The sequence below is a fragment of the Salmo salar genome, chromosome ssa26 (genome assembly GCF_905237065.1).
Source record: "Salmo salar chromosome ssa26, Ssal_v3.1, whole genome shotgun sequence".
Taxonomy (NCBI): domain Eukaryota; kingdom Metazoa; phylum Chordata; class Actinopteri; order Salmoniformes; family Salmonidae; genus Salmo; species Salmo salar.
Genome location: NC_059467.1, coordinates 27,368,891 through 27,386,548, shown reverse-complemented (window position 1 = coordinate 27,386,548; position 17,658 = coordinate 27,368,891). Strand labels below are relative to the sequence as shown.

The 17,658-nt window shown below is 43.5% G+C and overlaps 1 protein-coding gene across 2 annotated transcripts; it reads right to left on the bottom strand.

Annotated features, from left to right (window-relative positions):
* Positions 1-468: 468 nt before the first annotated feature.
* On the bottom strand, positions 469-16,848 carry LOC106587562 (thrombospondin type-1 domain-containing protein 4). 2 transcript variants are annotated; one of them, XM_014176068.2, is made up of 12 exons: positions 16,610-16,848; positions 7,380-7,587; positions 4,852-5,027; positions 4,631-4,721; positions 4,271-4,468; positions 3,970-4,099; positions 3,496-3,700; positions 2,910-3,083; positions 2,328-2,501; positions 1,699-1,878; positions 1,393-1,537; positions 469-1,136 (listed from the first exon to the last, which is right to left on the bottom strand). In XM_014176068.2, the coding sequence occupies exons 1-12, from the start codon at positions 16,688-16,690 to the stop codon at positions 994-996; spliced, it is 1,905 nt and encodes a 634-aa protein (XP_014031543.1). In that variant the 5' UTR covers positions 16,691-16,848; the 3' UTR covers positions 469-993. The 2 variants fall into 2 exon arrangements, with proteins under 2 accessions (XP_014031543.1, XP_045564305.1); XM_045708349.1 differs by lacking the exon at positions 16,610-16,848 and adding an exon at positions 7,904-9,038.
* Positions 16,849-17,658: the final 810 nt, after the last annotated feature.

Sequence of the window (17,658 nt, the reverse complement as noted above, 5' to 3'; positions counted from 1 at the left end):
GAGACTGTATAACGGTAAACACTGCATATGTTGGCTCAATCAGAAATTACCTTAACATTTATATTACGCCATCTGTAACGCTTCACCGGTACAGATTAAATAGAGCCATAGATCTGGACTGAGCAATTACTGTTTGCCACTTGAAATTGAAATCTTTGGTCAACTAAACTGCTGTGTAGGAGAGTATTGAATAGAGCCCTCATGATGCGTAATTGTGGATGATTTAAGAGCAAGCTTGGGCAACTTCATACTACAAGTAGTTAATTAGATCATAAATATTGTGGATTTTAAAAGCTTATTAAAATGTGTACAGTCTAAACATTATGCAAAACAAACAATCTTGCTTTCCTTTCATACTGTATCTTCCTCTCCTTTAATGTAATCCAAGAGAGCCATGGTAGTCAAGAGTCTCATCACAGATGCGGTAGCAGTCCTTAGTTGTAAGAAAGATAACTCCCACACACAATATTACCTCTGCACCTTGTTTATTCTGTCAACGTTTCAGCCAAAGACCTTTTTCAAGACCTTAACCCATTCAGGTGAATGGCAGCGGCAAACTGCTTCCCACGAAACACAACAAAAACCCAGACAGGAACTTTTATTGGAGGGGATTCTGGTTACAGACCAAAAATTGGTTCCATATTCTTCGGTTTGGTGTCCTGTCTATCATCTCGCCTCACCAGAGCTCCTCCACTCATAGCCCTGTTAAACGTGTCCTTCACAACCATCCTCCAAGAACCATTCTGTTTCCCGTATTGCCCATTGGCAATCTCTTCACAAGCCAAAAACAAGTTAGGCTTTCACTTCCTTTCTTTGCGGTTTTTCAGTCTGTATTTTCAGCACTCATATTATAGTGTCCAGTCAGTGCCCACCCAGAGTCAGGTTCTAGGCTGTCCTCTCCACTGTGAGTCAGTGTGTTTTGCCCAGGGACTGAGGGCCTGCTCTGGGCGCTGTGTCAGGCCCCCTAGAGGTCTGAGGCCTGGGGAGAGGGGGCTAGCTGAGTGCCCTGTGTTGTGACTGTCTGTGGGCCACTCGTGTGCAGGAGGCACAGCAGGTTGTCTTGTAGTAGTCGTACACACAGAGACGTGCCTGGACCACCACATTGCAGTTGAAATACTTGTCTCGACAGTTCTCGTCTGAAAAACAATCAGAATCATAATATCAGTGATTTTAAGTTTTAGACATCTTTAAGTATTTTCACAAGTTTTCTGTATGGAATAAGATTTTTATAAATGTTGAACCATTTTAGATTAAAATCCCCTCTAACCCTCATTAAAACTATCTGACAGTAGTTAGGACCAGACCAGCCATCATTAACCAATCCAACTGTATGACATTCCAGAGTTGGTGCCTTGGCCACAGATCCATGTTTACTATACAGTAGTAACTGACCTATGTGTGGGATGCAGGGCTCTGGGTTGCACTCCTCTCTCTCCACTGGTTTCAGCTCCTCCTTACAGCCCTCACTGGAAAGCATGTCATCAGACAGACAGCGCACCTCCCTCACACGGAAGCCCCCCTCACACGTCTTAGAACACTGCAGGGACAGGGACAGAGAATACAGTTCAAACCTCATTCTCCCTTTCTTCAATTACGCTTTCAAGAGTGTATTTCACAACTCCACATAAAAGCGTGTGTCTGTGTTTTTTCATGTGTGAGTGTGCGCATGTGTGGGCATGTGCGTGTACAGTTACTCACAGCGCTCCAGTCTGTGTGGTACCACATGGCCCCGCAGGGCTTGAGGTGGCAGCTCTGCTGATTAAGAGGCTTGTCTAGAGAAGAACATTCGTAGGGCGGCATTACATTGAACCCCTCGTCAGACTTCATCAGACACACCACTGCCCTCTGCTGGCTGCCCGAGCCACACTCCGTTGAGCACTGGGGGAAGGAGAAAAGACCATAGGTAATACTACACATGGGCATGACATGAGACATCGGAACTGTTTCAACATGTTGTTGTTTTTTTAAGAAAAATAAAAAGGCATCACTGGCTCAGTTGATTGGCCGACCTGCGTTATAGAAGGTACACCTTACTTAGAGGGCCAGTTTCCTGGACAGAGATTAAGCCTTGTCCTGAACTAAATATCTATTTCAAATGGAAATAATTGACAATGGATTTGTAACATCTGAGACTTCCTCTTTCTGTCCTGGGGTAAGAAAAGTTTTTTTGGGGTGGGGATAGGTAATACAACACTGACATGAGACATCAGCAAAAATGTAAGTAATGGGCAGGAGACATCTGTAAAATCAGCAGCAAATCCTCATCCTAATCTTTCCCCAGATGTGTCCCTACAAGCCCAGTTTGACCTGGCGTTGTCCTGTCTTACCTGACTCCAGGGGGCTGTAAACCACTCGATGCGACTCTCACAGGGGCCGTGATTACAGACCTGAGAGTCAGTGGGGCGCTCATGGCCACACCCCTCCAGAGGCAAGCTGCTGATGTGATTGGTCAGGCACAGAACGCCGCGGGTCCGGATGCCCATCCCACACTCAGCAGAACACTGCAGAGAGCAAAGACATGTAAGTGACAATACAAACAGTTGACCTATGCCGTGATTCAATCCGATCAGAGGTAGATCCGTGTATAGCACACTTTCAAAGGTCATTTCAAAGATAATTCAAAGGTAATTTCCAATTGAGCTGGCATATGCAGCGTTTACTGTGAATGTGGAACATTGCCTTTAAAAGGTGCAAAGCTAACAAAGCGCTATATGATTGGATCCCGGCCCTAGTATCACCCTCGTTTTTAACAGTAGTATCAAGTCAATTTGTCTTCAATTATAATCTTGCATCTACAATACTGTAGTAGATGCAATCCAATCAAGTACAACAATTACTACAGTATTAGGTTAGAAAAGTGTTAGACAGTGATGGTGAGAGCCCATGTCCTCAGTCCTACACATACATACCTTATTTCCCCACTCAGTGAAGAACCAACTTTTAGCACAGGGCCCCATGTCACAGTTCTCATTGTCACTGGGTCGCAGCTTCATGTTGCACTCCTCGTCCGACACAAAGTCTCCCACGTTGCTGACACAGTGCACCTCCCTGGTCCTCTGGCCCACGCCACAGGGAACAGAGCACTGGAGAAACACAGGAGGGACAGTAAAATACTATAGGGGTAGTTTTCAGTTCATCTCACACTGTAAACATGGGTCAGTTCTCTCTGATGAATGTAACCTGTTGTCTGTGAAAACAACTGGGAAAATGCTCCATAGAATACTTTCTTGGGTTTCATTTATGATAAGGAATGTTAGAAACTTTAGAGGAATGATAACATTTATCTAATTGGGGTTCATGTACGTTCTGATACATTATTTTAATACAGTATGGAGTATGTTAAATCTTGTCTGAGTACTTTTGATTGAGCCTGCCTCAGATGGGTGGGGTAGGTTTACACTTTTAAGACTATTCTAATAGTTCCATGTGCCGAGCAAGCTAAAGTATTTGAAACAAATACTATTTGAAGCATATTGATTGACAGCTGTCACTCACGGCGCTCCACTCGGTTCGTATCTGCCACTCGCTGCAGATTTTCAGCTGGCAGGTGCTGGTGGTCTCAGGCTGCTCCAGGTGGCGGCAGCGGCTGGTGTGGACGTTGAGGGTCCGGTTGGCATACACCTGCCTGCACAAGACCTGGCGGTGCTGCATACCCAGGCCACATGTCTTACTGCACTCCGACCACTCACCAATGTCCCAGCTGCACAGTAGGACACACAAGGCCCCATGTTCAGAGGGACACAATAGCTATGTGGTCCCAACATAGCTAATAAAACGTGGTCAATTTTATAATTATGATCTAATTATTAAACTATACATTTGACAGGTCACAAACTTTTCATAAAAATGATAGGAAATCTAGGTCCTATGACTTCTGCTAAAGCTCTGTGTATGTATTGAACCAGTGTGTGTAGTGTCTAAGAGCCCTGTATGTAATGTAAGTGTGGTTGAGACAGGGGGGTCTCTCACAAGGCAGGGCAGGACTGAAGGTTGCAGGGCTCCTCCTGTGAACTGGGCCTGGTGCTGCTGTCACACTGGTTCTCTGGTACATGCTCATGGCTCAGTCTGTGGACACAGTGGAAGATGGTGTACCTGCTACCTGAAAACCAATACACAGGAGAGCGTTAGATGTTCATGCCTCAATACTGCATCTTCACTACTCACTGTGGGAATCTGTTAAACCTAGTTGATCAACTAGTATTAATTAGAGCATCAGAGGTTGAGACCTCTTGGGGCTTCAGTTCAGACAAAGATGCATGCCATGTCTTACCTCTGCCACAGGAGGCACTACACTCTGTTGCCCCAGACAGTTTCCAGTTATATTCTCTCTGACGTTTGGGTGGCTGGACCGCTGGCACCTGGTTGTTGGGTACCTGGGGAGGGTATTTGCCCCCTCCTGCTAGATCGTACCCCTCCTGGTTGGGGTTACCCCGGTGGTCATTCCCACTTTGCCCATGCAGAGTATTCCCTGGGAGATCGAACATGGTATTTCAGCCAACAAAACCAGGGGAAAACTCAGTCATTGAGATGCAGCGCCATCAGTGGTTTGACCCCCTCCCTGTGTGGACTAATAGTTAATTTAGGCCATACAGTCCCAGTCAGATGCATCAGTAACTATGGGGAGCCTCACCTCCAGGTCTGTGGTCGGGGTGCTGTGGAGGGTTGTCAGAGGGAAGGATGAATTCATAGCTCACTCCTGGGTTGGGCTGCTGGTAGATCACCTTAGGACAGAGCAAAAATTCTTCAGTAAACAAGTTAATTACAACGTAATGTGCCAGTGTAAACGGTCAGAGAAATATGTGCCAATATGAGCTACATTTTACTGTACATACAAGTTGACTGATTACATACATAAACATCCAGGATCTCATTGGTTGGCCCTTCAGCCAGGAAGGACTCCCCGGCGGTGCTGGTGACCTCATTGGGTCGTCGGTAGGTGAACATGGTGCCCACCCCCTCATACTTCCCCGGCCGGTCAATGGCCCAGTTCCCATTGATGATGGAGCGACCTGAGCGGCTTTTCAGAGCTGCAGACAGACCATGAGTTGACTGTTAATAAAACACACATTGAAGGAAAACTATCTTTTGTTATTTGTTTCATTAGTCCATTGTTGACGTAGTCCCAAAATGTTTTGCTTGTCAGCACTCTCAAGTTTTCAAGATATGTAACTTTTCTGTAATGTTTTTCAGATGGCCTGTTGCCCTAACCATGGAATTCTCCAATGTAGCTGTAGAGTTGAGAGATTAAGCTACACAATTAACATAAAGCTTTGCCAGCTATTTACTAACAGGTTCGCTCATTTACAAAAGACACTGATTTTTTTTCTGAGGATTTCTGTATTTTGAAAGGAGTGAGCTATTTTCATATTACATGCTGAACTTCCTGCTTTACAGGAAGTTTGGGGGCACTCAATATGGCCGCCGGTCCCCATCACAGAACAACAACTTGAATGGGAATGTCCATTCTATTAGTTATATTTCTATGAGACAGACAGCAACCCTTCCTGTCACCATCAGCTCTACTGTGCTTAGACAGAAAAAAATAATGCTGACAACCACTCTGCCATAATTGTTGTTTAATCTGAAGTGGTTTTAACATAATGAGCAAAACCGTTAAAAGTGAGCTGTGTAATCATCGCTAACTGAATACATTTTGTCACATGTATCTTCAAAGCCATGTCTTTTGTAAATGAGCAAACCTGTTAGTAAAGAGCTGGCAAAGCTTTATGTTCATTGTGTAGCTGAATCTCTCAACTCTACAGCCACATTGGAGAATTCCATGGTTAGGGCAACAGGCTGTCCGAAAAACATTAGACAAGTAACATTAAGACTACTAAATATAAGAGTGTTTGGACAACTAAAAGCACATATTAGGCATGCAGAAATAAACTAGAACAGAAGTCTGTTGAGGAGAGTGGGGCAAAACATCAGGGGATAATGGTAACGATAAGTAGGTCCATGGAAGAATCCTCGGTCCTGTTTATCCCCAGGATGTTGCATCACAGCAAGCTTTTACCCACTGATATATGAACTCTTCCAACAACAATGCCAAACGACGCAGGAACAGCAGTCACTGAAAGGAGCCATTGTTCACGCATACTCTACATTTCCTTCTTAGGTGCTACTCACTGAGTAAGTATTGTGTAGGGGTTGAGTGGGGACTCATATTAAAAAAGCAATGCATAACTTGGCACCCCCAGTTAGTAGTTTTAACTTAGAAAGGTAGTTTCAAAGCAGGTTCCATTGCTGGGCTCAGTCAGTAGTGGTGGTTTTCTAGGCAGCAGTGAAATTCCTCACCTTAATTAAAAAGGATGGGAAGGCTGGAGGAAAAGGTCCTCTAATGAAAGCTTGTTTATATACTTTCCCCTGAGGGGAGCAACCAGGCCAGGGGAAGTGGGGGCCAGGCACTCCCTCTCTCTCCCTTTCTCTCTCGCTCTCTCTCTCTCTCTCTCTCTCTCTCTTTCTCACCTTTCTTTCGCTCTCTCTCTCGCTCTCTCTCTCTCTCTTTCTCCCAGACCCACTGCTATGCTATGGCATGGCTCTCATTAAACCAATGTCTCCAACAATAAAACACTGACATTCCAGAAGTCATTCCTGAAAATAGACCCACTTCTGTGTCACACTGTTATGCTCCTATAAAGACAAGATCTTATTTATTCAATGAATTACAGCGAAGGGCTTTTAAAAAAATACAAGATTGTAACCAGAAGTGCACTGTGTGGTTACTTACTACTGACAACATAGAAATGCTCACATCTAAAATTCCGGAAAAATCCCTCCTGCTCTGTATTTGAGCTGCCTTTTAATTAAATGAATCAAATCAATTTAACAAGCAGCTGTTCCCTGCTGCCTGATACCAGGCTCACAGCACGGATGTAGCAAGACATGACCTAAATTATATTGAAAAAATAGCCACTGCTGTCAGATGTTTTATAACCTGAAGCTTATCTTTAAATTGTGACTTTTTATTAGTACCGTTAATGTAATATGAAACATAATCTAACATGCGGTTGAAGGGAAAACCTAAAATTGTTATTGCATGTGTCATAGCTCATGGGCCTGATTCAGGCAGAGATGTATGGAGCCTTAAGGGGCAGTGGATAAAGAGCTGGTAACTCTGTAGTTAAACAGAGGTGGTTTGGAACCATGCTTGTGTGTTAAGTAACCTTGCCTCAGACATGAAGACTGGCCTCCCAAGCTACCCACTGGGCACACACTGGTTGAATCAACGTTGTTTCATCATTTCAATGAAATTACATTGAACCAACGTGGAATAGACGTTGAATCTGTGCCCAGTGGGTAATGTCTAGGCTTTAGCTGGAGCGGGCTAACACAGTCTGACCCGGGTTAAAACACTGGTTAGTCACAGTCCTACTCACCCAGGTAATTCCTGCTCTTCACCGTCTCGGTGACGTTGATCTTGGTGGCTCCCTCTGGGATCTCCACTATCTTGTGGTAGCCCACCTTGTTCAGGCTGTGCTGCTGGAAGAGCCCTGACACCAGCTTACAGGCCGTGTTATCCCCGCCACACACCCCACACTTGTCCATCACCTTGCCTGAGCCCAGGTACTCATCGCAGCCCAGACTCTGTCAGAGAGGGAGGAGGTCAAAGGAGGGGACAGAGGACACGTATAGCACCTCACTAATCAATACCGGTACATTACAAACAGTACAGTACACTTTTTGTTGTAAGCAGAGGAACTGTAGGATTTTTGAGGTGAAGCAATTTTCAACTGTTGAGCTACTGAGGCATCTGTTTTAACAGGCAACTGTTTTACCACTGAAGTGCATGGAAAAGTAAATAACATGAGCAACCTCATTAATCAAGTAAAGTGGAGAGAATGAGAGATAATAAACCAAAGCCTATCCCAGCATATTCATAAACAAACCCATGTTATTTCACCTCTCTAACTCCCTGAACTGCTGCACATAATTAACTACCATAACACAACAACCAATTAGCCTGAGCCGGCTTCATTCCAACAACAGGCATATTCTTGGCACGATGCTGGAGTAGTAACGGCTCCCAAAGTTTCAGAGCAAATCCTCAGAGGTGTTAGCGTTCTCTGTCACATTGGCATTCTTAAATTACAGGAAGCCTGGATAAGGTTAGTATAGAACACTCAAATCAGAAGTCGATAAATCCAGCCAATTCAGACGTAAAAGTAGCTTGCTGTGTCAACAGGTGCTGCAGGCAGGGGCCTGGTTGGGACGGATCCCAGCAGGCCACCGTACTTCTATAATTCCAGACCCCTGGGCAGTGGAGAGTAGACACGGGTGTGCCAGGATCAGGATACGCCCTCAGTCCGTCACCACTCGAACTTCGAACCGAAAGAACGACCGAGGGAGGAGTCAGCAGGGAACAAAAAGCTGTTTCGTTTTAATGACACAAAGCTCCTCTGTGATTCGACGGCTGCTAACGTTAGTCTTTAGTCAGTCAGTATCTTTCAGGGAATGTTACGTTCAGCAGTCCAGTCAATAATCCTCCCCGTTCGTAGACAAAACCCAGTCACAAACAATTTCCTCACAATCCCAAACCAGGACTAATGGGGATCTTGTCTTGCTAAACCGGCATATTTTCTCAGACCAACTGTATATATTACGTCCCAACAAAAAATATTACACAACATTTTGTGTGGGGTCCTTAAGCACAGGACATAACTAGGCTTACATAGAATAATCACACAAACAAATGAAGAGCAGACTACAGTGGTAATTAAAAAGGGTTTTGCTGTAAATTCATGCTCTCTCAGCGGACTTAGTTCTTCCTGGAGCTGCAGTAAGACAGTCAGCTGCAGGCTGGATGCAGGCTGGGATATGGGGATGGAAGATGGAGATGGTAGCCAGGCCAGGGCTAGGGGTGGACTGAGGGGATTGGGGTAGGCTCAGGAGACAGAAGCCTGGCTCTCGCCCACCCATAGCAGCGAGGTCTGCATCGGGCCAACACTCCACCCAGGCCAAAATAAATACACACCACCTCCTTCTACTGGCTCCCGAGTGGTGCAGTGGTCTAAGACACTGCATCTCAGTGCAAGAGGCATCACTGCAGTACCTGGTTTGAATCCAGGCTGCATCACATCCGGCCGTGATTGGGAGTCCCATAGGGTGACGCACAATTGGCCCAGCGTCGTCTGGGTAGGGCATCATTGTAAATAAGAATTTGTTCTTAACTGACTTGCCTAATTAAATAAAGGTTAAATAAAAAATTCTACACAGGAAATAAGCGATGAGAGAGGGAATAGCAAACTAATAGCCCTGAGAAATTACCAAAGAGGGCAAATGTTATATTGGCCAATGTGGAATTATGGATAAAAACGGATCTACAGTAGCCTATAGGCACTCAAATGTAAGATTGGTACATGATGAAAACCAGATTGTTCCACATGAGTTTACACATTATTCTATTTTCATACATCACATGTACAGTATGCAAGGCTATCACAAACAATTGGGATACCAAGTGAGTAGTATCTGTCTTCTCAAGTTTCACCATAAAATACGCTAACTTTAAGCAACAACATTATCACAGAAATCATTTCAATGTTTAGCCTTAATCCCAGGAGAAAGAAAACTGTTCCTTCCTTCCCCTCATAAACTACAGCTTGACAAGCTCGGCGAGTAATGGTTATCTGTGGCCGTTTGCCTGGGAAAAGCTCTGAATCACAATGTGTTAACGTGTGAATGGAGAGTCACATAATTTATTACCAGTAATCTGAGTAATCCGTCAATGTATGAAATATCATGTGACTAAGAGGCGTCAGTTGTGTTTTTAGAAAAATTGTGCAATAAGGTTTTCCAAGCCTTTTAATATGGTAAAATGGCTTAGGGCATGGGACCTATACAGGAAGCATTGAAGGAATGTGTGTGGGTATTATTTGATATCACTGTGCAGTACATCTTTCAAATCATAAACTGTCAAAACAGACTTTGGAGAACAGATGATAGCCCATACTAAACAGTGAAGCCAGCAGTCATTTGTTTCCCAAACCTGAAAACAGTCATCCAGGCTGTCCTTGATATATCAAATATAAATGGTCTTGCATCACGAATCCATCAAAATGAGGTGTCTCACTGAACCAAGTTTGGAGGGATCCTAGTTTTTGCCTTTCAAGGGGATCCACAGTATTTAAGTGCTCAATTTATTAAGAGACCACATCATTGCTTTTTTCTAATCTGCTCTCTGTGGGTGGTTTATAATTCTGCTTGGCGCTGGACGACATCCCCTTTCAGGAGAACTATAATGGGTCTTTAAATGTCACTAAAATCCACCTCATCTGGAAATGGTTAGACGTGTCAGGATGGTAGTCAACTACCAGTCAAAGTGAGGAACGTCGGATGAAAACATTAGCCTTCCAATAAACCCCAGCAGTACTTTTCCAGATACAATAGATGTAAGGTCTTGTGCTTTTAGGAATTGGCTTGTCATGATAGGGATAATAATCCCTTGTTGAGTTTAATTTAATTTATGAAATTCTATACAACTGAACCAGCAGACTATTGGTCTCTTTCCATCATACCAGTAACCACTTTATAACAAATGTTTGAGTTTGCATTTACAAGGTTATTAGATACCCTTAAACTACAATCTCACTATGATGGTAAAGCTATCCCAATTCCAAGCCTGTCCTCAGCTGTGCACAGAGGCGCCTCTTCTCAGAAATCAAGGTTTGGGAGCTTTAAAATAAGTGCCTAATGCACTTTAATTGAGTGGGTAAAGAAGGAATGAAAAAACAACATTTATTTCATTACAAACATGCACAAACTGTCAATAAACAGTTGCAAAGACACTCCATGTCACTTGATCCTTTTCCCACAGGCTTGGCGCAGGTTACACTTGCCTTGCAATAATGTTTCTTTTAACTGTGTGGGGGGCCTTGGTTTGTGGTTTCCCACAAGGAATGAATATGAATATAAAAATGAGTGGTCACAGTGACTTTATGCTGGAGTTAACAGGAATGTTGGAAACATCTTACAGTCCTTAAGTCGACAAGCCCCCATCTTTCTTTGACTGTAAAGACTTCAGGCTAGAATCTATTAGATCTGCGCTAGCCAACACCCGCATAGAGATTGTTTTGGCGGTATTGGAGGTGGAACTACGTTAGAGTTGACAGATCCACAAGCGCCTCCTTGCATTAGCTTATCGTGGCAACGAAATCACCTGATTTTATAATCCGACAAATCCCATGCAGCCGTGTTACAAGTTCAAACACTCAAATGCGTGATGTTCTATTGTCTACACCTTGATTAGACTGATGGACTATAAATCCCCCCATCCAAATTAATATGAAAACATGCATTAGAAGCCTACACTTTCTATTGCCGTTTTGAACTTCTAACGCAGTGGGGATAATAAGGAAGTCAGTGGTTTGTGACACAAGAGCAGCCACTCACCTATTTGTCAGCTCACACCACAGTTACACCTCCAACACCGCCAAAACATCTGCTATGCGTATGTCTGCCAATGCCAGTTAACACTATTTCTGACTGAATCGTGGCCTTCAACCACCCCAAATGAAGTTATAGATGTGGTTGAAAAAGTAATCAGTGGACTGACTGCTAGGGTTTCTCACTGGCGTGGGACTAGGACTCTGGGTTCAAATGGAGACTGTTTGTGAGTGGATGTTTAGACAGAGAAATCCACTAATGACAACGTGATTTAAGCTAACGTGATTGACATTAACATGTGCAGACAGCTGTACTGTATAGGCCTATCAGGGATCACTATGGTGCACAAATACATCCAGATTCATGCAGCTGTTTCAGGAGCCCCATCTACACAAATGATCCATTATCAACCACACACTCTGCATATCAGGGACTCCAGACACTTTTATTCAGTCATTGCTGTAACTGATCCTAGATCATAACTCTTCTGATCTCTGCCATGTCCATGGCTTGAGGTCAGAACGTACTTGGCTCTTGTCAGAGCTTAGACTAGGGGTTCCCATGATATTATACTCTGGGTGCCATGCCAGACCCACCAGCCTGGTAACCACCAGGGATAACTGACTGAAGCTTAACTTCAGAAGGGTCAGGAAGGTAGATCGCTCAATGAGTCCCTGAGAAAGCACTAAGACTGCTCACTGAATACATTAATATATTAACACGCTTGGACCCTTAACACTATTACACGGCACATAAACTTTGAGTGCACAAACTTAGATATGTTTCAAGGTTGAAATCTTGCATATTATTTAACATAACATCTAATATTTTAACACCTAACATGTTGTCTCAACATGTTTATCAAATAACAACAAACTAAATGAATGCTGCATTAATGGAATACATATTAATAACAGTAACAGGCTCTAGAATTAAGTGTCAGCTAAATGGTTTGGCCTCGCTTCACCAATGCCATTTGATTCAACTTAAATTCTTATGAGAATATCTTCAGATTAAAGGAATTCTCCCTTTATTTTCAAATGATAACACTCCACTTTGACATAAAAGAAACACACACCCTGTCGACCAAATTTACGACCAAAGAGTAACAGAGGTTGTTTTGTGAACATTATGAGAACATTTTCAACTCTTCACTTGCTGTACAGCCAGCAGAGAGTTCTGCTGGAGTGTTGCCATTGCTGTTATCAAGACTTGGCTTGCAATGATACATACGCCAGCTCATCTGGAAATGTAATATTTACATTACTGGGCTTCCAAGCTGAGAATTCTGGGGCAATGTCATACCAGATAATAATTCATAGCGGAGGTGACCTTACAGCAAGATGGCCATCGAATGGAAATTACATTATGCTGAAATCTATAGAAAAGTCAATGACTGACCACAACTTCAACATGAAAAAAAGATGAGTGGGGCTCATTGAGTTGGGATCATTATTTAAAATGTGACTCATTGCTCTAGAAGAAATTGTAGTCATAAATAGTAAACTGGGTCATATTGTATATTAGAAGTGCTGGCAATTAGAAATATGTGGGTTCTAAACGTTTAAAATCAAACAGAATGCAAGATATTATGTCTACATAATCTTACATCAAATCTTACAACTCCCCAATGCACAAAATAATACTTACATTCAATAAACATAGTTAACTTCTACTGACTGGGTTGGAAAGACGAAGGTATAGATCGATAGAAATTCCAAAATAACATCCCCTCTGAGACTGATTATGGTTTTCTATCTACCTACCCACTCACTGAGGATGCCTTCACTGTCTGCCTGGTTTGAAATCACAGAGCACTTTGGCACTGTGGTCAAGGAAATGAACGAGACCTTCCTCTCACCTTCCTTGACTGTGATGTCTCCCATATTAGACATGCGATAGTGGTACAGTATCATAAGGGCTTGGTGTAGACTTGAAGTTAGACATGCCATAGTGGTATCATCTGGGGCTGGTGTACGTATGGTACGCCAGCCAGCTACCGCTGAGTCTCCCAGGCAGGCAGCCCTGGGAGTTGGTGTCAGGATGTCAGGAAGCGGTGTGGCTTGGCTTTGGAGCGGGCAGCAAACCTCAGCTATGCGTCAGTCATTCCATTCATTTAATTTAATCTCCGTCCATGTACGCTTTCCTTCCTGTCTGTTTAAACACTACAGCACAATGAGGTGGAGGTGCTCTCTGCCTGCAGGCAGGTAGGCAGGCAGGACGGACGGACGGACGGACGGAATGTAACTGGCCAGTGTTTTGAGCTCATCAGACAGTAATGAACATAGTAGAGGACGGACGGACGGACGGACGGACGGAGGGACACAGAATCCAGTATATTCTCACACAGAATCCAGTATAGGTCGCTAACAACACACACTGCCTTCAACACAATATAGGTATAAAGTAAATGTGATTATTTAGGAAATAACAAAATGCCCAATTCCATCAGCTTTTAAATTGTTACCAAGGCTAGGACTAATGCAAACCCTGTGAACACTGAATATTGGACCTGCTGAGTTGAAACACTGGCCAGCTTTTAGAAAAGGACCATACTGGCATCCTGTACATCATTAGAAAATACAGAGCAACATGTCCCATATAATAGTGTCTGTTTGTGTTTTACCACTGATTCCTATTTCATTTCTCACAGAATCCAGTATAACGTCATAGTATGGCATGACAACCCACCCCCTCCATTCGGTTGGTCGGTCCATGTGAAGTGCATGTGGCCGACCGTTGGCAGTGGCGTAGGCCACAAGCATCTGTCTCCCACATGGTGAGATGCTGTGTTCCTTTCTACCTTCCCTTTAGAGGCTCCTTTATCAGAACAGTGTTTAATGAGGGTGAGGTCGCTAACAACACACGCTGACTTCAACACAGTCAGCCCTGGAAACACATCTGCAGCTGTGGTCGAGGTAGGCTACTGCAGTGCTGGGGACTGCTCAGTGATCACAAGGTGAAAGGTGATTTTCACTTGCATACAGTATAATGAAGTCACTTTGTAAACTACATCCATCAGACAAGGGCAGCTCCCAATGAATAGTGCTAGATCTGTTATGGTACTGTACAACTTCCAATACCAATTGACCTGTTATGGTGCTGTACAACTTCCAATACCAATTGGCATTTCCATATGAGATTACAGCATTAAAAGGAGATTAGGAAATATAGCCATTCTGGCTGCTATGACAGAAGAGAGGGAAAATTGGCAGCCTTCAACAAAGAACTAGAAAATCTATTCATGTCCTATAACCTTTCCATGCGTGTGCACTTTTTAAAACATTTTGCTTCACAAAATTAAATAGACAAATGGACCATCACAATCTGTCTGTAAATGGAGGAATGGAAGACATACTTTCAAGAATCACAGACTTTTCCTCTGATTTCATCTCTGGAACTTGTATCATGGATGTGTTGGGAAGTCAACCAAGCCAAGGCAATAATCTGAGTTTGTAACCACTAAAAGAAGCACAAACTCTTGGTTTTCTTGGACCAGACAGTGATAACTCATGGGTTCTTTCCCACTACATGGCGTTTCCCAACATAAATCATGTGTCAAACCCCAAGTGTGTATCCAAAACAACCAGGAATAATGACTGAACTGTGGGGATAACTCTTCCCACTGAGAGGAGTAGGGCTATTGGGCTCCTCCATCCATTTTAAAGACACCCTCTACTATAGCACTTCACATCAGCACAGGATACAAAACAGGATAAAGTGGTAATAACATGGTAATAGTATGGCAACAAGCTAAAGTAACTCCAATACTTTTTGTTGCCCCGGATAGGAGTGGGGTCCTCAACAATGAAGAGTAGAGTGATATATACTGGTCATGACTGGGGGATGTTTTCTCAACAGTGAAGAGTAGAGTGATATATACTGGTCATGACTGGGGGATGTTTTCTCAACAGTGAAGAGTAGAGTGATATATACTGGTCATGACTGGGGGATGTTTTCTCAACAATGAAGAGCAGAGTGATATATACTGGTCATGACTGGGGGATGTTTTCTCAACAGTGAAGAGTAGAGTGATATATACTGGTCATGACTGGAGGATGTTTTCTCACGTACCCCACAAACTTGTCAAATCTCTCTCCCAGCCTGAGGCCTCAGGTCAAGGGCACAGCAGTCTCATAAATGCCCACTGCTTGTAAACGTCTCTGAAATAGCACAAACCGTGTTGATTCTACAGTCTTTAAAACACTGAGGGTTTCCTCTGTCATCAGTATCTGTTTGTAGAGGATCTTATGTTGGGAACATAATAAATGGATATTTAAAAAAGTGCCTAAATACAGGGTAAGGGACAACTTAAGGACACACCTACATGTTTACATGTGGAAATGAAAGGTGCCCTATAGTGAGAGTATTATGGAGGGAACACGTAATCCTATACAATCATTCTCTAAGACGCCAATCTCAACTCCTGCCAAATGACCAACTGCAGCTTCGCCTGATGTCACACATTTTTACAGAGATGTTTAGCAGAAGACAAAGCAAACCGGTTGCATGGACTCACAATTACTTCCATCAAGGCATATGACCTTGATGAACAGATCAAACCAGGATACTGTACACACAGCACTAGAAAGAGATATTATATTTCTATGACTGTACATCACCTGTCTGCAGCAGTATCACAGTGATGTCACAGCCATGTAGTCAATCATCTACACACACATGGAGCTGTGCCAATCTATGCCCTATTACAAGCCAGACATCCCCCTTTAGAGTTTCCACAGTTATACTAAGTGCAACTTTGAAGGAAACTGTCCTTTATAGCTATATAACAGCCTGCCTTATATGTGCTACAGAGTCAACAGCACAGACTGCCAAAGCTGCTTTAACAGTGAAAACAGTCACACAGTAAATACCTAATCTGATCGCTACTTCCTCCTCATGATCTATAGTCTGCAGTCATAGCCAAGACATGAACAAACTTATAACTTAACCTATCTATTAGAATCAGACTATCAACTTACAGTTCAGCAGCTCGAGAATTACTTAAGAAGAGCACCGGGCTAAACAGGCTAATTACATTCATAATACAGATTTATACCGGTCATAGTTTTAGAGGGAGTCCCTCTTATGTCTGTTTGGGACGTGTAAAGGTGCTGGGACTGGGAGCGATGAGTAGCCAGTCCCAGACGGTCAGTCTCAGCCCAACCTGTGGAAAAGCAGAGAGAGGGTCCATAGTAAGACCATGGTATGGTTTAAGTCTTACCTGTGACCACGGGTTCCCCTGCGCAGTCACAAACATGTGGAGGAGGCAGACAAGCAGCAGAAGAGCCAGACCTGATAGCATTCTCTCATGTGGCCAAGAACTATTGACCAGCAGCCCTCAGTCATGCATTCAGACAGATCCAGTAGAAAACGGTAGCTGCTCCTGGCTGTTTCGCCTTGCCCCTGTAGTGCAGTGAACGCCAAAACCACTACTCTGCTGATCTTTATGCACAGCCTTGTAAACTGAGCTGGAGGAGGCGCAGCTGGGGAGGCTGGGGCATTTAAGAGGAAAAGTTAGGGGCGGGAGGGAGAGAGAGAGAGAGAGAGAGAGAGAGAGAGAGAGAGAGAGAGAGAGAGAGAGAGAGAGAGAGAGAGAGAGAGAGAGAGAGAGATTTGGGAAGGGAAGAGGAAGAGTATTTATTGTTTATGAATGGTGGAACATGAAGCCTCCTACTGTGTAGTCAACAATGGACAGGTGTTGGTGAGACAACTCAACTGGATACCTTTGCTGAGCATTATTTAATAGGACTTGATGGAATACCATTGCAATGTAATCTAGACCACTGACAATGGAATACAGCAGACAGCCAAAGAAAAGTAACATAACAGCCCAAAACACTTTGTGGTCAAGTGGACATTCTAACACTGAAATAGACAGACTACGGACTGCATTTCATATTCTTAAACATGGAGAAACCACAAACTCTGCAACAATACGATCCCTTTGCACTCTCTCTTATACAAGCATACTCAAGCACTTAATTGCGAGCCACGTCGCAAGGAAGGCTGGAAGTAAAGAAGCCGGAGCCAAAAAGACTGAACTCATCATATGGTTTTCCTATTGCTGCACCATTGTTTCCACAACATTAAACCCTAATTCATCAGGACACACTGTAGTTAGGAGTGCGCTCTTCATCAGACTATGACAGTTAGTTTTCACATAAGATTATATGACCATAGTGGGTGCATCAGGGCATTGTGGCTGTATTTGATTCGTAGACCAAGAGCATTTTTGTAGCCATGTTCACTTAACCATGAGATAATGCAATA

What these genes read in the sequence shown, in the direction of transcription:
- LOC106587562 (XM_014176068.2), bottom strand. Translation starts at nt 16,690, where the DNA reads ATGCTATCAGGTCTGGCTCTTCTGCTGCTTGTCTGCCTCCTCCACATG. An exon ending in TAGTGCCTCCTGTGGCAGAG is followed by an intron (nt 4,100 to 4,270) that starts GTAAGACATGGC and finishes ATTGGTTTTCAG; the next exon opens with GTAGCAGGTACACCATCTTC. An exon ending in TCACTGAGTGGGGAAATAAG is followed by an intron (nt 2,502 to 2,909) that starts GTATGTATGTGT and finishes TGCTCTCTGCAG; the next exon opens with TGTTCTGCTGAGTGTGGGAT.